This window comes from Glandiceps talaboti, chromosome 7, assembly GCF_964340395.1.
Source record: "Glandiceps talaboti chromosome 7, keGlaTala1.1, whole genome shotgun sequence".
Lineage (NCBI taxonomy): Eukaryota > Metazoa > Hemichordata > Enteropneusta > Spengelidae > Glandiceps > Glandiceps talaboti.
In genome coordinates, this window is record NC_135555.1 from 25,488,168 (window position 1) to 25,512,809 (window position 24,642).

A 24,642-nucleotide genomic window follows, 5' to 3' on the forward strand; every position below is an offset into this window, starting at 1 on the left:
GGGTGACCCCCTCCCAATCCACCCACCCCACCCCCCAGGGCAAAGAAACTGACCGGTCCCAAATGCCAGATCAATCTCTTAATGTCTTGCTAGACATCTGAGCATAAAACTGACAATGCATGAGAAGGGAATGAGATGACTTGCATTGCAGCATATGGAATACTGGAACACCCTCAGATTTCTTACTGGACTTCAGCTTGATGTCATACAATTAAATTATCTCTGTCAGTGATTATACCCAAATGATGCTTGCATTTTGTGTAAATATAGCAATTCCTTGATTTGTAAAGAAACGGCTCATTGCTGAATACTGTTTGCATTCCTTTTGCTGTATAAGCATATTATTGTATGAATCATGGCACAATAAATAGTATATATGGATGAGAAAACATTAAATGTGTAACCAAAAATATTTGTATCATTCTAGACACTGATTATGAGTGGTTACAACATGACTGTAACAAATAATATATATATGGACCTACATATGCTAACAAGTTGTTAGTGTCAAACTTTCTTTCAAGCAGTTGTGGGCTGACATAGTGTTTGGATGCAACATGGGTCTGAACACACTAGAGTTCTGTTTAATGTATATTGCTGAAAATTGTCCCTTTTTCTTTGCACATGTAGTTGGGACAAAGTCTAAAGTTGTTCGACGAAAATTGCCATGGACAAAGGCTGAAGAAGAAGCCATTGACAGGCATTTCATGTCTCACATTCAAAAGAGGAAAGCTGTAATAAAGATTGAAGCTGAAGAATGCCAATTGAAGGAGAAAGTGTTGTGCAACAGGGACTGGAAATAAATAAAATGGCATGTTCAAACCAGAGCAATATCATATGAAAAAAGGGGGAAAAAAGGAATCAAACAGGTGTGGTATAGTACTGACATTTTGAAAACATTGGCATTGCCATGGAAATTTACCACACAATGTAATTTTCATATGAGCATTTTCTAATCAAAATTAGTCAATTTTCATTGTAATTAAAATGACTGACAATCAAGCCTTTGTGTTGTGTTACACTAACAATAAATGCAATCGGAACTGGCTTTGATTCTAGGCTACATATTTTGTGATTACCCACTGATTTCAAAATCTCAACCTTTCGCTGACAAAACAAAACTTAAGTGTGCTGTAAGGTGTTTGATTTTTGGCGCCTGTTTTCTGACATTTTTGAAAGACAGCTCATATGAACTAGAGTAACTAAGATACTTCATCAAAACATTTTATTCAAAGGTGAAGGCTTTTTGACGTTGAGTTTTCCAAGTTCCTGTTTTCCTCTTCATATGCAAGTTTGACTTCACAGAGTATGTAGGAATTTGTTTATCTGGGAAATGACTTTTTTTACCCAATATTAAAAAAACATGGGTTCTCAGTATGGTATATTTGTAACTTTGTTGGCTTTGATGTTTATAAAAAAGAGTTTGTGTACTCTCCCCAGTCGCACATTTAACCATGTTGCAATGTTACTTTGTAAATGATCCTACTTTTTCAAGGTCTTTTTTTTCTTTTTCATAATTGTGAAGTCAAAATCAAAGGTCTGTCATGTTGCCATATTACTAAGAGTGTGTAGATGGCCTTATTTGTCACTGACATTATCACACTCCAGGGCCTTCCATTGTACCATGGTACCAAGGGTGTGTAAATGGCCCTGTGCTTTTCTGTTGAAAATACACACACCAAGGTATTATTATAGCTTGTATTGTGTACATGATTTGACTTATTTGTGTCTTCTATTTAAAATTACAGCAGAAATTGAATCTCTCATCTGTGGCCTGAGCTTTGAGGACTTTGTGGTGACCATAGTATAAGGAACTTTAATGGGTTCTAGGCTACATATTAACTTGTTTGGTAACCTATCACAGTCTTATTTCAAAGGCAAAATACTTTAAACTCACTTTCCTAAATATAACAACAGTGGAATAATTTTGATTCATGTTCCTCTTCCTGGAAAAATGCTTTGGTGCAGGTAGTAGCTAGTTGCTAACTGGATAAATCTCTGTTGTACAGGAAAGAGTTTAACCTATGCAATCAGAATCTGTTATTAAGTTTTTTAAAAGTAAATTTGTTAGTCAGATAAGGCACAGCAATTTTTGACAGTTGGGGGGGGGGAGAGTTATTTATACAAATGCATCATGATCATGTAACCTACTTTAGACTCCATGTGAGTTCTGCCAACTATGGTCACTACACTCTCACCTGGGCTCAATGCATGGTCATACATAAATTCAGCTGTGACATGGGCTAGTGTATCGATCGACCATATTCTAAAAATAATGCATGGAACTACCCCGTCCTTGGAAATGTACCATATAATTCATTTTCTCCATTGCCCAAACAAAAATACTCAGTACCTGAACAATAATTGTAATCTCTGACTAACTATGAAGCCTTAGAGTATGTGAAGTGATAATATAAGTGGACCTGGCATTCTGGGCCACCTACTCACTTGTTTGTTCACCTATCACACCAATTTATTTGAAAAGTTCACCTTCACTGAGTATAATGGTGGAACTGTATTTCTTATTGTTCATTTGAAGTCAGCTTTTCAAATATTTGAAAAATAAAAAAAAAATGAACAGGGATTGGGGATACTTTATGTAAACACCATGATCAAAGTTTAAGTTTAAACTTTTCTTACTTCATTTTTTTCACTTTATGCACACGTTTTACTTCTCAGATCAACTAACAAACCCTTTTACGTGGAAGTCTTTATTCCAAAATAAAATAATGTTGGTCTACATCATAGCAAAGTTCTAACTATTGGTTTTGATGTTTCAAATAAAAATATATGATCAGTATATTTTTTCTGTGTTTGGTGTAATATCCCCCTAAAGTCTAATATCTAGCAAGACCACATATATGAAGTGCTGTCAAATGTGAGAACAATATATTGAGTCATCAGTCATCTTACAATTGTATATTGGTTGCTGTTCAAAGCTGCATAGCCTGTAGTTGATGTCTAGTCTGTTTACATTCTGGGACTTCCTACTTTTCCACTTCAAAACACAATAATGTCCCCCTCTCTACCAAACTACAATGAGTGTTTAAATGACCCCACTTTCAACTTAAAAAATACATTCTACCAAAATATTATGAATGTGTAAATGTTCAACTTTCCTCGTAAAAGTACACACTACAAACTCCTTTCATTGTGCCATATTATTACTATGATTGTATAAATGGCCAACTTTCAATGCATAAATGGACAGTCAAAGGTCTGTCATGTTGCCATATTACTAAGAGTGTGTAGATGGCCTTATTTGTCACTTAAATTATCACACTCCAGGGCCTTCCATTTGACCACGGTACAAAGGGTGTGTAAATGGCCCTGCTTTTCTGTTGAAAATACACACACCAGGGTATTACTTTGTAGCTTGTATTGTGTACATGATTTGACTTATTTGTGTCTTCTATTTGAAATTACAGCAGAAATTGAATCTCTCATCTGTGGCCTGAGCTTTGGTGACTTTGTGGTGACCATAGTATAAGGAACTTGAATGGATACTGGGCTCCATAGTAAATTGTTTGCTAACCTATCACAGTCTTATTTCAAAAGCACAATACTTTAAACTCACTTTCCTAAATATAACAACAATGGAATAATTTTGATTCATGTTCCTCTTCCTGGAAAAATGTTTCAATGCAGGTAGTAGCTAGTCACTAACTGGACAAATCTCTGTTGTACAGGAAAGAGTTTGACCTTTGTAAGCAGAATTTTTTGTTATTAAGTTTTTTGAAAAGTATATTTGTTAGTCACAAAAGGCACAATAATTTTTGGCAGATGAGGGGGGGGGGAGTTATTTATACAAATGCATCATGTAACCTACTTTAGACTCCATGTGAGTTCTGCCAACTATGGTCACTACACCGTCACCTGGGCTCAATGCATGGTCATACATAAATTTAGCTGTGACCATGGGCTAGTGTGTCGATCAACCACATTCTGAAAATAATACATGGCTTTCCTTGGAAATGTACCATTTAATTCATTTTTTTGGTTGCTGTTCAAAGCTGCATAGCCTGTAGTTGACCTCTTGTCTGTTTACATTCTGGGACTTCCTACTTTTCCACTTCAGAACACAATAATGTCTCCCTCTCTACCAAATTACCATAAGTGTTTAAATGACCCCATGTTAAACTTTAAAAAATACATTCTACCAAAATACTATGAATGTGTAAATGTTCAACTTTCCTCATAAGTACACACTACAAACTCCTTTCATTGTGCCATATTATTACTATGATTGTATGAATGGCCAACTTTCAATGTATAAATGGACAGTCAAAGGTCTGTCATGTTGCAATATTACTAAGAGTGTGTAGATGGCCTTATTTGTCACTTAAATTATCACACTCCAGGGCCTTCTATTGTACCATGGTACCAAGGGTGTGTGAATGGCCCTGCTTTTCTGTTGAAAATACACACACCAAAGTATTACTTTGTAGCTTGTAATAATAATAATAATAATAATAATAATAATAATAATAATAATCCTTATTTAGACTCGATAGCCTCATAGGTATAATGCCTCTTTTCATGAGGGTCGAGTTATTATTATCCCTAGCATAGACCTAAATCTATAACCAGGTACCCAATTATACAGCTGGGTTATCTGAGGCACAATCGTGGTTCAAACCTTGCCCAAGGATTTTAGCCATTCAGAAACAAATGGCAGCGACGGGGCTCAAACCTGCAATCTGCAGATTCAAAGCCGGCCACTCTAACCATTCACCCATCATGACTCCACCACAATGTGTACACAATTTGACTTGTGTCTTCTATTTGAAATTACAGCAGAAATTGAATCTCTCATCTGTGGCCTGAGCTTTAGTGACTTTGTGGTGACCATAGTATAAGGAACTTGAATGGATACTGGGCTCCATACTAACTTGTTTGCTAACCTATCACAGTCTTAATTCATAAACACAATACTTTAAATCACTTTCCTAAATATAACAGCAATGGGATAATTTTGATTCATGTTCCTCTTCCTGGAAAAATGTTTTAATGCAGGTAGTAGCTAGTCACTAACTGGACAAATCTCTGTTGTACAGGAAAGAGTTTGACCTTTGTAAGCAGAATTTTTTTGTTATTAAGTTTTTTACAAAGTAAATTTGTTAGTCACATAAGGCACAATAATTTTTGGCAGATGAGGGGGGGGGGGCAGACTTATTTATACAAATGCATCATGTAACCTACTTTAGACTCCATGTGAGTTCTGCCAACTATGGTCACTACACCGTCACCTGGGCTCAATGCATGGTCATACAAAAATTTAGCTGTGACCATGGGCTAGTGTATCGATCGACCACATTCTGAAAATAATGCATAGCTTTCCTTGGAAATGTACCATTTAATTCATTTTTTGGTTGCTGTTCAAAGCTGCATAGCCTGTAGTTGACCTCTTGTCTGTTTACATTCTGGGACTTCCTACTTTTCCACTTCAGAACACAATAATGTCTCCCTCTCTACCAAATTACCATAAGTGTTTAAATGACCCCATGTTAAACTTTAAAAAATACATTCTACCAAAATACTATGAATGTGTAAATGTTCAACTTTCCTCGTAAAAGTACACACTACAAACTCCTTTCATTGTGCCATATTATTACTATGATTGTATAAATGGCCAACTTTCAATGCATATATGGACAGTCAAAGGTCTGTCATGTTGCCATATTACTAAGAGTGTGTAGATGGCCTTATTTGTCACTTAAATTATCACACTCCAGGGACTTCCATTTGACCACGGTACAAAGGGTGTGTAAATGGCCCTGCTTTTCTGTTGAAAATACACACACCAGGGTATTACTTTGTAGCTTGTATTGTGTACATGATTTGACTTATTTGTGTCTTCTATTTGAAATTACAGCAGAAATTGAATCTCTCATCTGTGGCCTGAGCTTTGGTGACTTTGTGGTGACCATAGTATAAGGAACTTCAATGGATACTGGGCTCCATAGTAAATTGTTTGCTAACCTATCACAGTCTTATTTCAAAAGCACAATACTTTAAACTCACTTTCCTAAATATAACAACAATGGAATAATTTTGATTCATGTTCCTCTTCCTGGAAAAATGTTTTAATGCAGGTAGTAGCTAGTCACTAACTGGACAAATCTCTGTTGTACAGGAAAGAGTTTGACCTTTGTAAGCAGAATTTTTTGTTATTAAGTTTTTTGAAAAGTATATTTGTTAGTCACAAAAGGCACAATAATTTTTGGCAGATGAGGGGGGGGGGGGAGAGTTATTTATACAAATGCATCATGTAACCTACTTTAGACTCCATGTGAGTTCTGCCAACTATGGTCACTACACCGTCACCTGGGCTCAATGCATGGTCATACATAAATTTAGCTGTGACCATGGGCTAGTGTATCGATCGACCACATTCTGAAAATAATGCATGGCTTTCCTTGGAAATGTACCATTTAATTCATTTTTTTGGTTGCTGTTCAAAGCTGCATAGCCTGTAGTTGACCTCTTGTCTGTTTACATTCTGGGACTTCCTACTTTTCCACTTCAGAACACAATAATGTCTCCCTCTCTACCAAATTACCATGAGTGTTTAAATGACCCCATGTTAAACTTTAAAAAATACATTCTACCAAAATACTATGAATGTGTAAATGTTCAACTTTCCTCATAAGTACACACTACAAACTCCTTTCATTGTGCCATATTATTACTATGATTGTATGAATGGCCAACTTCCAATGTATAAATGAACAGTCAAAGGTCTGTCATGTTGCAATATTACTAAGAGTGTGTAGATGGCCTTATTTGTCACTTAAATTATCACACTCCAGGACCTTCTATTGTACCATGGTACCAAGGGTGTGTGAATGGCCCTGCTTTTCTGTTGAAAATACACACACCAAAGTATTACTTTGTAGCTTGTAATGTGTACACAATTTGACTTGTGTCTTCTATTTGAAATTACAGCAGAAATTGAATCTCTCATCTGTGGCCTGAGCTTTAGTGACTTTGTGGTGACCATAGTATAAGGAACTTGAATGGATACTGGGCTCCATACTAACTTGTTTGCTAACCTATCACAGTCTTAATTCATAAACACAATACTTTAAACTCACTTTCCTAAATATAACAGCAATGGGATAATTTTGATTCATGTTCCTCTTCCTGGAAAAATGTTTTAATGCAGGTAGTAGCTAGTCACTAACTGGACAAATCTCTGTTGTACAGGAAAGAGTTTGACCTTTGTAAGCAGAATTTTTTTGTTATTAAGTTTTTTACAAAGTAAATTTGTTAGTCACATAAGGCACAATAATTTTTGGCAGATGAGGGGGGGGGGGGGCAGACTTATTTATACAAATGCATCATGTAACCTACTTTAGACTCCATGTGAGTTCTGCCAACTATGGTCACTACACCGTCACCTGGGCTCAATGCATGGTCATACATAAATTTAGCTGTGACCATGGGCTAGTGTATCGATCGACCACATTCTGAAAATAATACATGGCTTTCCTTGGAAATGTACCATTTAATTCATTTTTTTGGTTGCTGTTCAAAGCTGCATAGCCTGTAGTTGACCTCTTGTCTGTTTACATTCTGGGACTTCCTACTTTTCCACTTCAGAACACAATAATGTCTCCCTCTCTACCAAATTACCATAAGTGTTTAAATGACCCCATGTTAAACTTTAAAAAATACATTCTACCAAAATACTATGAATGTGTAAATGTTCAACTTTCCTCGTAAAAGTACACACTACAAACTCCTTTCATTGTGCCATATTATTACTATGATTGTATAAATGGCCAACTTTCAATGTATAAATGGACAGTCAAAGGTCTGTCATGTTGCAATATTACTAAGAGTGTGTAGATGGCCTTATTTGTCACTTAAATTATCACACTCCAGGGCCTTCTATTGTACCATGGTACCAAGGGTGTGTAAATGGCCCTGCTTTTCTGTTGAAAATACACACATCATAGCTTGTATTGTCTTCTATTTAAAATTACAGCAGAAATTGACTATCTTATCTGTGGTCTGAGCTTTGGTGACTTTGTGGTGACCATAGTATAAGGAACTTGAATGGATTATAGGCTACATATTAACTTGTTTGGTAACCTATCACAGTCTTATTTCAAAGGCAAAATACTTTAAACTCACTTTCCTAGATATAACAACAGTGGAATAATTTTGATTCATGTTCCTCTTCCTGGAAAAATGCTTTGGTGCAGGTAGTAGCTAGTTGCTAACTGGATAAATCTCTATTGTACAGGAAAGAGTTTACCCTATGCAAGCAGAATCTGTTATAAGTTTTTTACACAGTAAATATGTTAGTCAGATAAGGCACAGCAATTTTTGACAGTTGGGGGGGGGGGGGCAGAGTTATTTAATAAATGCATCATGTAACCTACTTTAGACTCCATGTGAGTTCTGCCAACTATGGTCACTACACGGTTACCTGGACTCACTGCATGGTCATACATAAATTCAGCTGTGACCATGGGCTAGTGTATTGATCGACCACATTCTGAAAAAAATGCTTGGCCTTCCTTGGAAATGTACCATTTAATTTATTTTCTCCATTGCCCAAACAAAAATACTCAGTACCTGCACAATAATTGAAATCTCTGACTAACCATGAAGCTTTGGAGTATGTGAAGTGATAATATAAGTGGACCTGGCATTCTGGGCCACCTACTCACTTTTTTGTTCACCTATCACACCATTTTATTTAAAATGTTCAACCTTCACTGAGTATCATGGTGGAACTGTATTTCTTATTGTTCATTTGAAGTCAGTTTTTCACATTTTTTGAAAAATAAATAAACTGAACAAGGCTTGGGTATACTTAATGTGAACATCATGTTCAAAGTTTAAGTTGAAACTTTTCTTACTTCATTTTTTCACTTCATGCACAGGTTTTACTTGCCAGATCATCTAAGAATCCCTTTTAAGTAGAAGTCTTTATTCCAAAACCAAATAATGTTGGTCCACAACATAGCAAAGTTCTAACTGTTGGTTTTGACGTTTCAATTAAAAATATGTGATCAGTATATTTTTTCTGTGTTTGGTGTAATATCCCCCTAAAGTCTAATATCTAGCAAGACCACATATATGAAGTGCTGTCAAATGTGAGAACAATATATTGAGTCATCAGTCATTTTACAATTGTGTATTGGTTGCTGTTCAAAGCTACATAGCTTGTAGTTGACCTCTTGTCTGTTTACATTCTGGGACTTCTTACTTTTTCACTTCAGAACACAATAATGTCTCTCTCTCCACCAAACTACCATGAGTGTTTAAATGACCCCACTTTCAACTTAAAAAATACATTCTAACAAAATACTTTGAATGTGTAAATGTCCAACTTTCCTCGTAAAAGTACACACTACAAACTCCTTTCATTGTGCCATATTATTACTATGATGGTATAAATGGCCAACTTTCAATGTATAAATAGACAGTCAAAGGTCTGTCATGTTGCAATGTTACTAAGAGTGTGTAGATGGCCTTATTTGTCACTTAAATTATCACACTCCAGGGCCTTCTATTGTACCATGGTACCAAGGGTGTGTAAATGGTCCTGCTTTTCTGTTGAAAATACACACACCAAAGTATTACTTTGTAGCTTGTAATGTGTTCACAATTTGACTTGTGTCTTCTATTTGAAATTACAGCAGAAATTGAATCTCTCATCTGTGGCCTGAGCTTTAGTGTCTTTGTGGTGACCATAGTATTAGGAACTTGAATGGTTACTAGGCTCTATACTAACTTATTTGCTAACCTATCAGTCTTTTTTTCAAAAGCACAATACTTTAAACTCACTTTCCTAAATATAGCAACAGTGGAATAATTTTGCTTCAAGTTCCTCTTCCTGGGAAAATGTTTCAATGCAGGTAGTAGCTAGTCACTAACTGGACAAATCTCTGTTGTACAGGAAAGAGTTTGACCTTTGTAAGCAGAATATTTTGTTATTCTGTTTTTTACACAGTAAATGTGTTAGTCAGATAAGGCACAACAATTTTTGCCAGGTTGGGGGGGGGGGCAGAGTTATTTATACAAATGCATCATGTAACCTACTTAAGACACCATGTGAGTTCTGCCAACTATGGTCACTACACCGTTACCTGGACTCAATGCATGATCATACATAAATTCAGTTGTGACCATGGGCTAGTGTATTGATCGACCACATTCTGAACATAATGCATGGCTTTCCTTGGAAATGTACCATTTAATTCATTTTGTCCATTGCCCAAACAACATTACTCAGTACCTGCACAATAATTGAAATCTCTGACTAACCATGAAGCTTTGGAGTATGTGAAGTGATAATATAAGTGGACCTGGCATTCTGGGCCACATACTCACTTTTTTGTTCACCTATCACACCATTTTATTTAAAAAGTTCAACCTTCACTGAGTATCATGGTGGAACTGTATTTCTTATTGTTCATTTGAAGTCAGTTTTTCACATTTTTTGAAAAATAAATAAACTGAACAAGGCTTGGGTATACTTAATGTGAACATCATGTTCAAAGTTTAAGTTGAAACTTTTCTTACTTCATTTTTTCACTTCATGCACAGGTTTTACTTGCCAGATCATCTAAGAAACCCTTTTAAGTAGAAGTCTTTATTCCAAAACCAAATAATGTTGGTCCACAACATAGCAAAGTTCTAACTGTTGGTTTTGATGTTTCAATTAAAAATATGTGATCAGTATATTTTTTCTGTGTTTGGTGTAATATCCCCCTAAAGTCTAATATCTAGCAAGACCACATATATGAAGTGCTGTCAAATGTGAGAACAATATATTGAGTCATCAGTCATCTTACAATTGTGTATTGGTTGCTGTTCAAAGCTGCATAGCTTGTAGTTGACCTCTTGTCTGTTTACATTCTGGGACTTCTTACTTTTCCACTTCAAAACACAATAATGTCTCTCTCTCTCCACCAAACTACCATGAGTGTTTAAATGACCCCACTTTCAACTTAAAAAATACATTCTACCAAAATACTTTGAATGTGTAAATGTCCAACTTTCCTCGTAAAAGTACACACTACAAACTCCTTTCATTGTGCCACATTATTACTATGATTGTATAAATGGCCAACTTTCAATGTATAAATAGACAGTCAAAGGTCTGTCATGTTGCCATATTACTAAGAGTGTGTAGATGGCCTTATTTGTCACTTAAATTATCACACTCCAGGGCCTTCTATTGTACCATGGTACCAAGGGTGTGTAAATGGCCCTGCTTTTCTGTTGAAAATACACACACCAAAGTATTACTTTGTAGCTTGTAATGTGTACACAATTTGACTTGTGTCTTCTATTTGAAATTACAGCAGAAATTGAATCTCTCATCTGTGGCCTGAGCTTTAGTGATTTTGTGGTGACCATAGTATTAGGAACTTGAATGGATACTAGGCTCCATAGTAACTTATTTGCTAACCTATCAGTCTTATTTCAAAAGCTCAATACTTTAAACTCACTTTCCTAAATATAGCAACAATGGAATAATTTTGCTTCATGTTCCTCTTCCTGGAAAAATGTTTCAATGCAGGTAGTAGCTAGTCACTAACTGGACAAATCTCTGTTGTACAGGAAAGAGTTTGACCTTTGTAAGCAGAATTTTTTGTTATTCTGTTTTTTACACAGTAAATGTGTTAGTCAGATAAGGCACAACAATTTTTGGCAGGTTGGGGGGGGGGGGGCAGAGTTATTTATACGAATGCATCATGTAACCTAGTTTAGACACCATGTGAGTTCTGCCAAATATGGTCACTACACCGTTACCTGGACTCAATGCATGGTCATACATAAATTCAACTGTGACCATGGGCTAGTGTATTGATCGACCACATTCTGAAAATAATGCTTGGCTTTCCTTGGAAATGTACCATTTAATTCATTTTTCTCCATTGCCCAAACAAAAATACTCAGTACCTGCACAAGAATTGAAACCTCTGACTAACCATGAAGCTTTGGAGTATGTGAAGTGATAATTTAAGTGGTCCTGGCATTCTGGGCCACATACTCACTTTTTTGTTCACCTATCACATCATTTATTTAAAAAGTTCAACCTTCACTGAGTATTATGGTGGAACTGTATTTCTTATTGTTCATTTGAAGTCAGGTTTTCACATTTTTTGAAAAATAAATAAACTGAACAAGGCTTGGTTATACTTAATGTGAACATCATGTTCAAAGTTTAAGTTGAAACTTTTCTTACTTCATTTTTTCACTTCATGCACAGGTTTTACTTGCCAGATCATCTAAGAAACCTTTTTAAGTAGAAGTCTTTATTCCAAAACAAAACATTGTTGGTCCACAACATAGCAAAGTTCTAACTGTTGGTTTTGATGTTTCAATTAAAAATATGTGATCAGTATATTTTTTCTGTGTTTGGTGTAATATCCCCCTAAAGTCTAATATCTAGCAAGACCACATATATGAAGTGCTGTCAAATGTGAGAACAATATATTGAGTCATCAGTCATCTTACAATTGTGTATTGGTTGCTGTTCAAAGCTGCATAGCTTGTAGTTGACCTCTTGTCTGTTTACATTCTGGGACTTCTTACTTTTCCACTTCAGAACACAATAATGTCTCTCTCTCCACCAAACTACCATGAGTGTTTAAATGACCCCACTTTCAACTTAAAAAATACATTCTACCAAAATACTTTGAATGTGTAAATGTCCAACTTTCCTCGTAAAAGTACACACTACAAACTCCTTTCATTGTGCCATATTATTACTATGATTGTATAAATGGCCAACTTTCAATGTATAAATAGACAGTCAAAGGTCTGTCATGTTGCCATATTACTAAGAGTGTGTAGATGGCCTTATTTGTCACTTAAATTATCACACTCCAGGGCCTTCTATTGTACCATGGTACCAAGGGTGTGTGAATGGTCCTGCTTTTCTGTTGAAAATACACACACCAAAGTATTACTTTGTAGCTTGTAATGTGTACACAATTTGACTTGTGTCTTCTATTTGAAATTACAGCAGAAATTGAATCTCTCATCTGTGGCCTAAGCTTTGGTGACTTTGTGGTGACTATAGTATTAGGAAGTTGAATTGATCCTAGGCTACATAGTAACTTGTTTGCTAACCTATCACAGTCTTATTTCAAAAGCTCAATACTTTAAACTCACTTTCCTAAATATAACAACAGTGGAATAATTTTGATTCATGTTCCTCTTCCTGGAAAAATGTTTCAATGCAGATAGTAGCTAGTCACTAACTGGACAAATCTGTAATGTACAGGAAAGAGTTTGACCTTTGTAAGCAGACTTTTTTCTTATTTATTTTTAAAAAAAGTAAATTTGTGAGTGAGATAAGGCACAACAATTTTTGACAGATGGGGGTGGGCCAGAGTTATTTATACAAATGCATCATGTAACCTACTTTAGACTCCATGTGAGTTCTGCCAACTATGGTCACTACACTGTCACCTGGGCTCAATGCATGTCATACATAAATTCAGCTGTGACAAATAGCTAGTGTATTGATCGACCACATTCTGAAAATAATGCTTGGCTTTCCTTGGAAATGTACCATTTAATTTATTTTTTTCCATTGCCCAAACAAAAATACTCAGTACCTGCACAATAATTGAAATCTCTGACTAACCATGAAGCTTTGGAGTATGTGAAGTGATAATATAAGTGGACCTGGCATTCTGGGCCACCTACTCATTTCTTTGTTCACCTGTCACACCATTTTATTTAAAAAGTTCAACTTTGACTCAGACTGCAAAATTTTGGTGTGCAGGAACTGTATTTCGTATTGTTCATTTGAAGTCAGTTTTTCACATTTTTTGGAAAATAAATAAACTGAACAAGGATTGGGTATACTTTATGTAAACATCATGTTCAAAATTTGTTTCACTTCTTGCACACGTTTTACTTGCCAGATCAGCTAAGAAACCCTTTTAAGTAGAAGTCTGTATTCCAAAACAAAATAATGTTGGTCCACAACATAGCAAAGTTCTAACTGTTGGTTTTGATGTTTCAATTAAAAATATATGATCAGTATATTTTTCTGTCTCTGGTGTAATATCTGTGTCTAGTGTCATATCAGCCCATGACTTCAGAATGCTAAGAGCACTATGCAAAAACCTATATGTAATCACACTGTTCCTTTGTGCAGACCAGTTACAACAAGGGGTGTTCAAATTTGCCATATTGTTTTACCTAGTCTTTATCGGCCAATTAAATCATTGTCAAATAAAGGTAAAAGTCTGATTTTACTCGCCAGTATATGACTACAATCGTGTTTCAGGAAGTCTACTAATAACATGCTAACAACCTAGTAAACTTCAAACTGGTTTTGAAGTTTTCAAGAGTTTTTGGTATCTTTTCCTCTGTCTACTCTGCATTCTCAAAAGTCTATATATATTTCAAGGAAGAAAGCATATTAAATTATGTCAAATACCAGATTATTACAGTAGGTTGTCAGTTTTCTGAAAATTTTGCAGTTGCTGTTGTGTAAAGATACAACGAAAAATACCGGGATACTTAATTTACCTTTTAAAAATACATAAAGGTCCTATTTTATACTTTACTTCCATGAGTATGTAAATGGCCCTACTTCCCACTTAAAAGTACACACTCGGTCCAAGGTTCTACTTTTAAGCTTATGCCCAGTAAATGCTTCACACCCAATGGCTCCATAAACCACGTCAGCCTGGGAAGGCTTCACAAGTTCACATGCCTACAGAAAGCTCATTAATGGTTGTTTCTTTAAACTGCGATGATTTTTGTATAGTCTACTAGGGGAAGAATATACGATATCATGTTCATGGATTTAGCATTACAACAAACTAGGGGTCTCATAACACACACCCGTACTGAAGGCCTCATTTGTAATAAAACACACGTATGTGTGTGTGTGTGTGTGTGTGTGTGTGTGTGTGTGTGTGTGTGTGTGTGTGTGTGTATTTGCATAAATAGTAGTTACATTATTTCAAATCCTAAGGCCTCAGCCTAGCGCAAAAATAATTTACATTACAGTATACAAAAAAGTGAATATCATTTTTCCATCGTTGAATACATTTGTTCTCCAAGCAATGAAATATTCATTAGACAATTTCTGCCTTATTTTCTTTATTGTTCCAAACGATTTGAACACTTTAGTATGATGAAAATTTTCGTATGGGTATGGGCCTATTTTACTTTACGTGCTTCTTTCAGAATATGATTACTTGGCAAACTATTAATCTACTCCAATATTTAAGTAAACACAGACATATGAAGCCTAATCTTTAAAGGCAGTTTATTTTAAACGCAACTCTAATGCCCTTCAAACAGAATACGTTTACAGCACCCCCACAGAGCTCGTACCACCCACTGGGTCGTACAATGATTGACTTTCGCTCTGGCCCTAAAAGGGCGTTCACCTCATTCCCTGCATCACGTGACAGTGTAAACATGACAAACACGAGCGACACGGTCGATCAGACATTGTGTGTCGCGTGACAGTCTATGTGCTCGATGACATCAAACCACAAGCCATAGCAACATACGTGCCACTTTCAGAGGAATATTAGTGTGTTACGATACTCGTGTGAAAGGTGGAATTCGATTTCGAAGGACGTCAGCAGTGCCGTAAGTCTACTTGGTGAGTGATACTTACACTTTCGCATAGTCCCGTTTGCATACGGAGTAAGTCGTACCACAGATCGAAATTTGGTCTATGATCGTACCTTGGTGTTGAGGGTCTTGTCAGTACTCTAGACCCGTACACCGTCTGCAAGCAGGACTAGCTTTCGCACAGTTCGCACGCCGCCTACAGCTAATTGGCCGCAGGTTACAACTCGATCATTCGATCGTCATATCAAATCTCGCTTGCTTACCTGTACTGTCTCCATGTCACATGATTGTATGTACAAATGTATGCGTTTATTGATGGTTGTAAACAGCGAACGAATTATAACCGTAACTTAGATGGTAGTACATACATGCCGGGAATACATGCATTATGTTCTGATGAATATCTCGTTAGCTTTTTTTCACGACCAACTCATGACAGATATGCTGTGTCATTATGCCAACTTCAAGTGCAAGTGTAGAACAGTAAACTAAGTGATTTCCACTCTCTGTATCTCCATGTTTACCACCGTATATTGTAAATGAAAACAATTTATTACTGTACGTGTAATGTTTAGCCAACTGCAACATTTTTCGTTATTTTGGGGGTCAATTTAAATATTTTTACGTAGTGTTTCCTTTGTTGTGTGTATTTGTAGATTATCTACTGTAGTGGTCTTAGTGAGTCTTAGTAATAGTTGTCCCTTTAGTACATTTGTGACAACTGTCAGATTGTATGTGTAATCTTATCTTCCCATGTCTTGTCTGTGAATCATCAAATTGAAAGTACATAATCAATATCTAAATATCAGAGCAGTTGTCTTTCATAGTATCCTATTTACATCACTACATTATGTTAATTTATATACTGTATGTTATGTAACTTGACTTTCCCTGTGTTTACTGTTTGACACCAGTATTTGAAGCTGGATTTTTTTCATTAATACATGATTTTCTGTAAAATAAACCATTGGAAAATACCTTTTGTCAAATACTTTGGGGGATTCATAGTACTAATAGTCGGACCGGCCTGCCTTCACATGAACATAATTTCACAACCGGACGTTTTCGTTAATAATTCAGTCAGTTTGACATGATGGTTTATAGCTTCACATTAAATTTGGAACATATCCTGAGAAAATAGTGCAAGTGACAAATACGCTCAAAAATCATTGAAAAATGGAATATTCTCACCAGTAGTGTAGCGAAGTCATACTCTATTGTTCTCAGGTTAAACAAATTATCATGTGACTTGTCTCCCCCAACCCCCAACCGTTACCCCATAATACAAATCAGCAGAGCAAGTCAGTATGACACTTGTCCCCCCCCAACCCCAACCCCATAATACAAATCAGCAGAGCAAGTCAGTATGACCTCATTTTCTCTTTATCATCATCACATGATTGTCAGAGTGATGTGATCAAATAAACTGTTACCTGGTTACTAAAAGTATTAGTGACATGAGTTAGTCACTGTGTGCTTACATTGCATTCCAGAAAAGGACATTGACAGTGTAAATATTCACTACTGCCTAGTACTCAGGGTACCCAGACTGGGTAAATGAACCTTCATTGGTAGATTGATGATAGGCACACTATCATGGAAACACTTGGAAATGTACATGTGTATTGAAGCTCTATTGCAAGTAATATTCAGATTCTAGTATTGAGAACATAACAGCAGTGTTCTCCATGATGGATTGTTTTGAATGCATAATTTATTCATGATAAGAGAAAGACCACCTCTGTTTGTACTTATACTTCTATAAATAGAGGGACAGTGTATTCATTATGTAGTAGCTAATTTAGAGGGTGGTAACATTGTTAGTCCTGGTAAATCTGTAGTCAACAGAGGTACATGTAGGAGAAACAAGTATAGTCCAACAGTCATAGTCCAGTTGCTATACAGTATCATTATGATTTACACCTCCCCTAACTTAGAAACCATGTTGGCATCCAGACTAAACAGTCAGAAATGTTAAATGTATAATTCACGGTGAAATTTGTTCAGTTTACATGTGCTGGGGTTATAGTCCTAAAATTCCACTTGTTACATAATGCATGTGCAGCAGAGAATAATTATGTACATTTTGTGTATCTATAGTATACATACATACACACACACACACACATATATATAAATGTTATTTGATATGAATATTATATGACACACACACTAGTACGAAATATCTAGATTAATCCAAGGAGGTATAAGGATGTAATACATTGTAAGTCGTGACTAGGGAGTTTCACACTCCTTAGATGTAAATTTTGAGATGGTCATTATATATGTAAGTAACACATAAAATGTCTGGAGGTTCATTGCGTAACAAGATGGTTGGGTTAATCTACTTTGTATAGGGGTTTTCTTGGTTGGCAAGATATAATTTATTATTGTGGCACCATTTTGAAAGCAACTGAAGTATATACATGTGTGTGTATATATATATATATATATATATATATATATATATATATATATATATATATATATATATATATATATATATATATATATATATATATATATATATATATATATATGAATGTGGAGAGAACAGTGCTTGATGCAAATATTAGTAGCAGAGCATTGTAGACTTAATTCAGAAGAATAAGGATGTATATATGTATATATATATATCAATATACTAATAATAATAATGATAATAATGTATAATATTTCTGTTCTCTACTACGTTTTCATGCTCAGGTTAACACTTCTTGTATTAATATCTCTGTCTTATGTTTGTAATAGTTAATCTAGTAATAGGAGATCTCATCAAATAATCATATCGTCACACTAATTTCCTTGAGTTGGTTAAGTCATGCTTGCAGTATGGGACTCAATTATGACATTGTTCCTAAACATCTCCAGTGACATTGTATTCTGAGACACTTGGCCTGCAATTCCATTTATTAGCAATTGATTGACTATACATGTAATATCAATTTCACATCTCTTTGACTAAGAAAGTCTCACTCTGATGACCAAGAATTTTGATATTGGAGTACATGTAATTATGTACATGTATGTATAACCATACATACAAAAATGTACCATGTATCTATGTCATGTATCTAGTTCAGGTGCACTCTTGCCTTTATAGAATACCAGTCACATGAGTCACACAGGTAAAAATGTTGACCTGTCATTGAGAGTGATTTATTGCATTGGTCAATATACTTTAGACTAGAAATGTGTGACATCAGCCAGTGTGAGTAAAGGTTAGCTTTTGTCACATCCATGTACTTTTGTGTCTGGCATAGGGAAGTTTAGTCTTGATGCCAGCCTGATATCTGGTACCAATAATCCATATAGTGACAAGAATAATGTCTCCATGCTAACAACTAGACTGACTGGACTGAAAGAGAGATTTCATGAAGGATAACACTCGGGGAAGTTATAGGTACGGTGTAGATAATTTTGTTCATTTGTAAGTCTGTCTAGAATTTACAGGTAGATGATTTTTAGCACAAACTGAACTGATAAGGTTCAGTGGTGCTATAGGCATGGCAAAGTATATGCGCGTGCGTGTGTGCGTACGTATGTGTGTGTGTAAATGTGTGTGTGTATAAACAACTTAAAGTCAAAAAACCACTGGACTGATTGCCATGATATTTGGTGGGTATATTACCTTGGGTGTCTAGTTAAGAAATTGTTTAAATTAAAATGATCTTACCACAGTGGTGTGTGATTTGGGTAAAAAAATGTGATTCTTTGGTCAAAAAACTTAAATGCCAAAACTACTCAGCAGATCGGTCTGAAATTTGGTTGGAACGTTCTTAGAGGTGTTTAAATTAAGAATTCTTCATGACATGATGATCCTATTTGGTCAGACTTTGCCCTCCTGTGTGGCTTCAGCTGTTTATTTCTTTAACTAGGTTATTCCTTACTACTTTATTAGTTCCCGCCGGACGAACTCCGGACGGGGACTTATGGATTTGGTTCCGTCTATCTGTGCATCCGTCCGTCTGTCCAGAGCCGTTTCTTGGAGATGCCTGTGCCGATTTTTTCCAAACTTGGTACAGGGGCAACATACTATGGCATACATATGCAGGTCAATTTGTTTCATGATACGATCCAATATGGCCGCCTGGCAGCCATTTTGTTTGCGAATTTTCCCTGTCCAAAGCCGTAACTCAGACATGCTTGAACAGATCTCATTCAAAGTTGGTATTAGCACAGTGTTCTATGACATACATGTGCATATCCATTTTCGTCGTGATACAATCCAATATGGCTGTCTGGCAGCCATTTTGATGGTGCAGTTTTCATGTCCAAAGCCATAACTCAGACATGCTTGAACAGAGTAGTGATATCAAAAACAACCATATGAGGCCAAACAACATTAACCAGGTTTGAAAATGACAACATAAACTGCCAGTTCCTTAAAACCCAATCATAGCGGGGACTATGTCATTCTCAATGACTTGTCAATTGATGATTTGTTTCATGCAACAGAACTCAATGTACTACTAAGCACTAGTATCGTTTGATCAATTTGTGTTACAGATTGTTATGGTCTACTGCACTGGTTTCAGAAACTACATGTATATGTCAAATGTGTATGCTTTTTCATAGGGACTACATGTATGTATATGCAATATGCACTGAAAAATTCTAACAGAAAAAACAGTGTTTTGCATAATCTTGTATATATAGATGTGTTCTATACTTCAGTGTTAGCAAAAAATTTGAGTAGCCCCCTTTCACTCCCCAGTTTTTGAACACCCCTATATTCCTCCGACCCCCCCTGTCATAAATAATGATGGCTCCCTTAATTCTGATGCGTATCAATGTCAGAATTACTATCATCTGCCACTGCTTACTATACTAACTGAGACGAAACACTCCCCTCTATATGATGTCATAATCATAAGAGAGAACATTAGGTACACAATGTAGTATAACTACTGTAAATTCATGGCTGCTCAGGTTGGCTGGTGATCCTAGTTTTAACTCTTTTTTTTCTCATGCAATTTTGAATAGTTAGCTTGGATTTACTAGTTAAGAGACATATAAAGAACACTTTTCAAGGGTGTGGTATCAGGCATTTTGAATCACCTTTAAAAAGTGCCAAAAATGAAAGAAAAACTTACAAATGATAGCCAAACAAACTTCTGAATAATTAATTTGTATGAAATTACCAGTTATTGGCTGTGTAACATGCTATCAAATGACATCATCATAATAAACTTGCAGTGATACTGAACAGTGACACTGGGTGTTATTGATCTATTGAAACTCATAAATCTTGTACCAGAACTACCATTTGCATTAATTTTCCTGTAGTCCCTTACACTGTTGCCGTTATATAAGGAATCACTTCAGTCAATGTCGTATTTCTGTTTCCATGGTAACACTAACTGATTCCGCTGATTCTCTTTCTAGGCAGTGGTGTATATGTTATTATCTATTGAACACAAAGACCAGCATACACAGTAGATAATGGGTTCCAAAGCAAAGCAGCTACGCCTTCTTCTTTGGAAAAATTTTCTTCTTCAGGTAAATTTTATTTCTTATTTTCTTCTTATGGTTTCACAATATTTCCAATCATTAGGTTATTTTGCAGAACAAAACATATTCCTCTTTGTACCAAGAAGGTATTCATTTGTGTACAACAGTAAACTACAAGTTGTAAAAAAATAGGGGATTAAATGAGTTGAGTAGGTTATTAGTAGATAGTACAGTGTTCTCCCCACTATAGAGAAAGCATGGACATTGTAGGTTATTAGTAGATAGTACAGTGTTCTCCCCACTACAGAGAAAGCATGGACATTGTAGGTTATTAGTAGATAGTACAGTGTTCTCCCCACTACAGAGAAAGCATGGACATTGTAGGATATTAGTACAGTGTTCTCCCTACTATAGAGAAAGCATGGATATTGTAGGTTATTAGTACAGTGTTCTCCCTACTATAGAGAAAGCATGGATATTGTAGGTACAAACAGTATCCTTGCCTTCTAGGCTGCCATGCTTGGCAGTTTTCTACCGTGCTTCAGAAGTGTTCTACCATCCTTGAGCTTTAGTAATCTTTGAATGACAAAATCATAATAAAAATTCACATGAAGGGAAATGGCTGATCCCCAATGACGAATGTGCGGCATGTATTTATGTGTTAAAAGTTTGTTCTAGTCCAGTCTTGAAGACATGCATATTATACAACTGATCACTATGCAAACCACTATGTAAAATAGCCACATCCTTGCAATTAATCCTGCAACCGTCTTCACACAGTAAACAAGTCTATCGAGTTCACAAAATACAGTAAACAAGTCTATTGAGTCCACAAAATACAGTAAACAAGTCTATCCAGTCCACAAAATACAGTAAACAAGTCTATCGAGTCCACAAAATACAGTAAACAAGTCTATCGAGTTCACAAAATACAGTAATCAACATTAACAGGTCTATCCCACCAAATATACATATATATAGTAATAAACCTGAACTAGTGTATCCTACCAAATATACATATATATAGTAATAAACCTGAACTAGTGTATCCTACCAAATATACAGATATATAGTAATAAACCTGAACTAGTGTATCCCACCAAATATACATATATATAGTAATAAACCTGAACTAGTGTATCCCACCAAATATACATATATATAGTAATAAACCTGAACTAGTGTATCCTACCAAATATACATATATATAGTAATAAACCTGAACTAGTGTATCCCACCAAATATACATATATATAGTAATAAACCTGAACTAGTGTATCCCACCAAATATACATATATATAGTAATAAACCTGAACTAGTGTATCCTACCAAATATACAGATATATAGTAACAAACCTGAACTAGTGTATCCCACCAAATATACAGATATATAGTAATAAACCTGAACTAGTGTATCCTACCAAATATACAGATATATAGTAATAAACCTGAACTAGTGTATCCCACCAAATATACAGATATATAGTAATAAACCTGAACTAGTGTATCCCACCAAATATACAGATATATAGTAATAAACCTGAACTAGTGTATCCTACCAAATATACAGATATATAGTAATAAACCTGAACTAGTGTATCCTACCAAATATACAGATATATAGTAATAAACCTGAACTAGTGTATCCCACCAAATATACAGATATATAGTAATAAACCTGAACTAGTGTATCCTACCAAATATACAGATATATAGTAATAAACCTGAACTAGTGTATCCCACCAAATATACAGATATATAGTAATAAACCTGAACTAGTGTATCCTACCAAATATACAGATATATAGTAATAAACCTGAACTAGTGTATCCTACCAAATATACATATATATAGTAATAAACCTGAACTAGTGTATCCCACCAAATATACAGATATATAGTAATAAACCTGAACTAGTGTATCCTACCAAATATACAGATATATAGTAATAAACCTGAACTAGTGTATCCTACCAAATATACAGATATATAGTAATAAACCTGAACTAGTGTATCCTACCAAATATACATATATATAGTAATAAACCTGAACTAGTGTATCCTACCAAATATACAGATATATAGTAATAAACCTGAACTAGTGTATCCTACCAAATATACAGATATATAGTAATAAACCTGAACTAGTGTATCCCACCAAATATACAGATATATAGTAATAAACCTGAACTAGTGTATCCCACCAAATATACAGATATATAGTAATAAACCTGAACTAGTGTATCCTACCAAATATACAGATATATAGTAATAAACCTGAACTAGTGTATCCTACCAAATATACAGATATATAGTAACAAACCTGAACTAGTGTATCCCACCAAATATACAGATATATAGTAATAAACCTGAACTAGTGTATCCCACCAAATATACAGATATATAGTAATAAACCTGAACTAGTGTATCCCACCAAATATACAGATATATAGTAATAAACCTGAACTAGTGTATCCTACCAAATATACAGATATATAGTAACAAACCTGAACTAGTGTATCCCACCAAATATACAGATATATAGTAATAAACCTGAACTAGTGTATCCCACCAAATATACAGATATATAGTAATAAACCTGAACTAGTGTATCCCACCAAATATACATATATATAGTAATAAACCTGAACTAGTGTATCCTACCAAATATACAGATATATAGTAATAAACCTGAACTAGTGTATCCCACCAAATATACAGATAAATAATAATAAACCTGAACTAGTGTATCCCACCAAATATACAGATATATAGTAATAAACCTGAACTAGTGTATCCTACCAAATATACAGATATATAGTAATAAACCTGAACTAGTGTATCCCACCAAATATACATATATATAGTAATAAACCTGAACTAGTGTATCCTACCAAATATACAGATATATAGTAATAAACCTGAACTAGTGTATCCCACCAAATATACAGATATATAGTAATAAACCTGAACTAGTGTAGGATGTATGGGATCTATGGCTTCACTTATAATTATGTTCAAATGATATTTTCTAATTCTTAAGGTGTAAATATAACCTGATTAATATTCATAGAAAAAATTCATCACATGTATCAGAGAAGTACTTGTACATGTAGAAAGTGAAATTGATGATATGCAACTAAAAGTGAGACATAATTTCAAGTATTACATGTACATGTATAATGTAATTAAGTTTTATTCCAAAGACTGTATTAGTACAAATTGAATACATCTATCATAAAATTATATGTAGTGAAAAAAAACCAAAAATGTTTTCTTTTTGATAATAACTAATTTCTTTCTTTCTATATTTCCACCAGTTCCGTCGACCAATTGGAACAACCTTTGAAATTCTCATACCAGTGTTTTTTGTGGCTCTACTTCTTCTTGCCAGGTAATGCCATTTTTTATCTTCTTGTCAATAGAAACGTTTCAATTACTTTTTAAATTCTTGTTTAATTTGTTAGGTTTTCTGTTTACCAACGAAGATGTCATAAAAAAGCAAGGTACACAAAAAGGAAAATATACAGAAACCAATATAGGAAACTGCATATTCTACACTAAGATAACAAGATTGAATAATTAAAGTTTCATGTGACA

At 35.0% G+C, this 24,642-nt stretch overlaps 1 protein-coding gene across 1 annotated transcript in view; it reads left to right on the forward strand.

Annotated features, from left to right (window-relative positions):
• The first annotated feature begins 15,460 nt into the window (after nucleotides 1–15,460).
• Nucleotides 15,461–24,642, forward strand: part of LOC144438205 (phospholipid-transporting ATPase ABCA3-like) — a 136,359-nt gene continuing 127,177 nt past the window's right edge. The window contains exons 1-3 of the mRNA XM_078127249.1: nucleotides 15,461–15,616; nucleotides 20,977–21,090; nucleotides 24,363–24,436. Coding sequence (XP_077983375.1) covers nucleotides 21,034–21,090; nucleotides 24,363–24,436 — 131 coding nt within the window. The 5' untranslated portion in view covers nucleotides 15,461–15,616; nucleotides 20,977–21,033. The remainder of the gene's footprint in view (nucleotides 15,617–20,976; nucleotides 21,091–24,362; nucleotides 24,437–24,642) is intronic.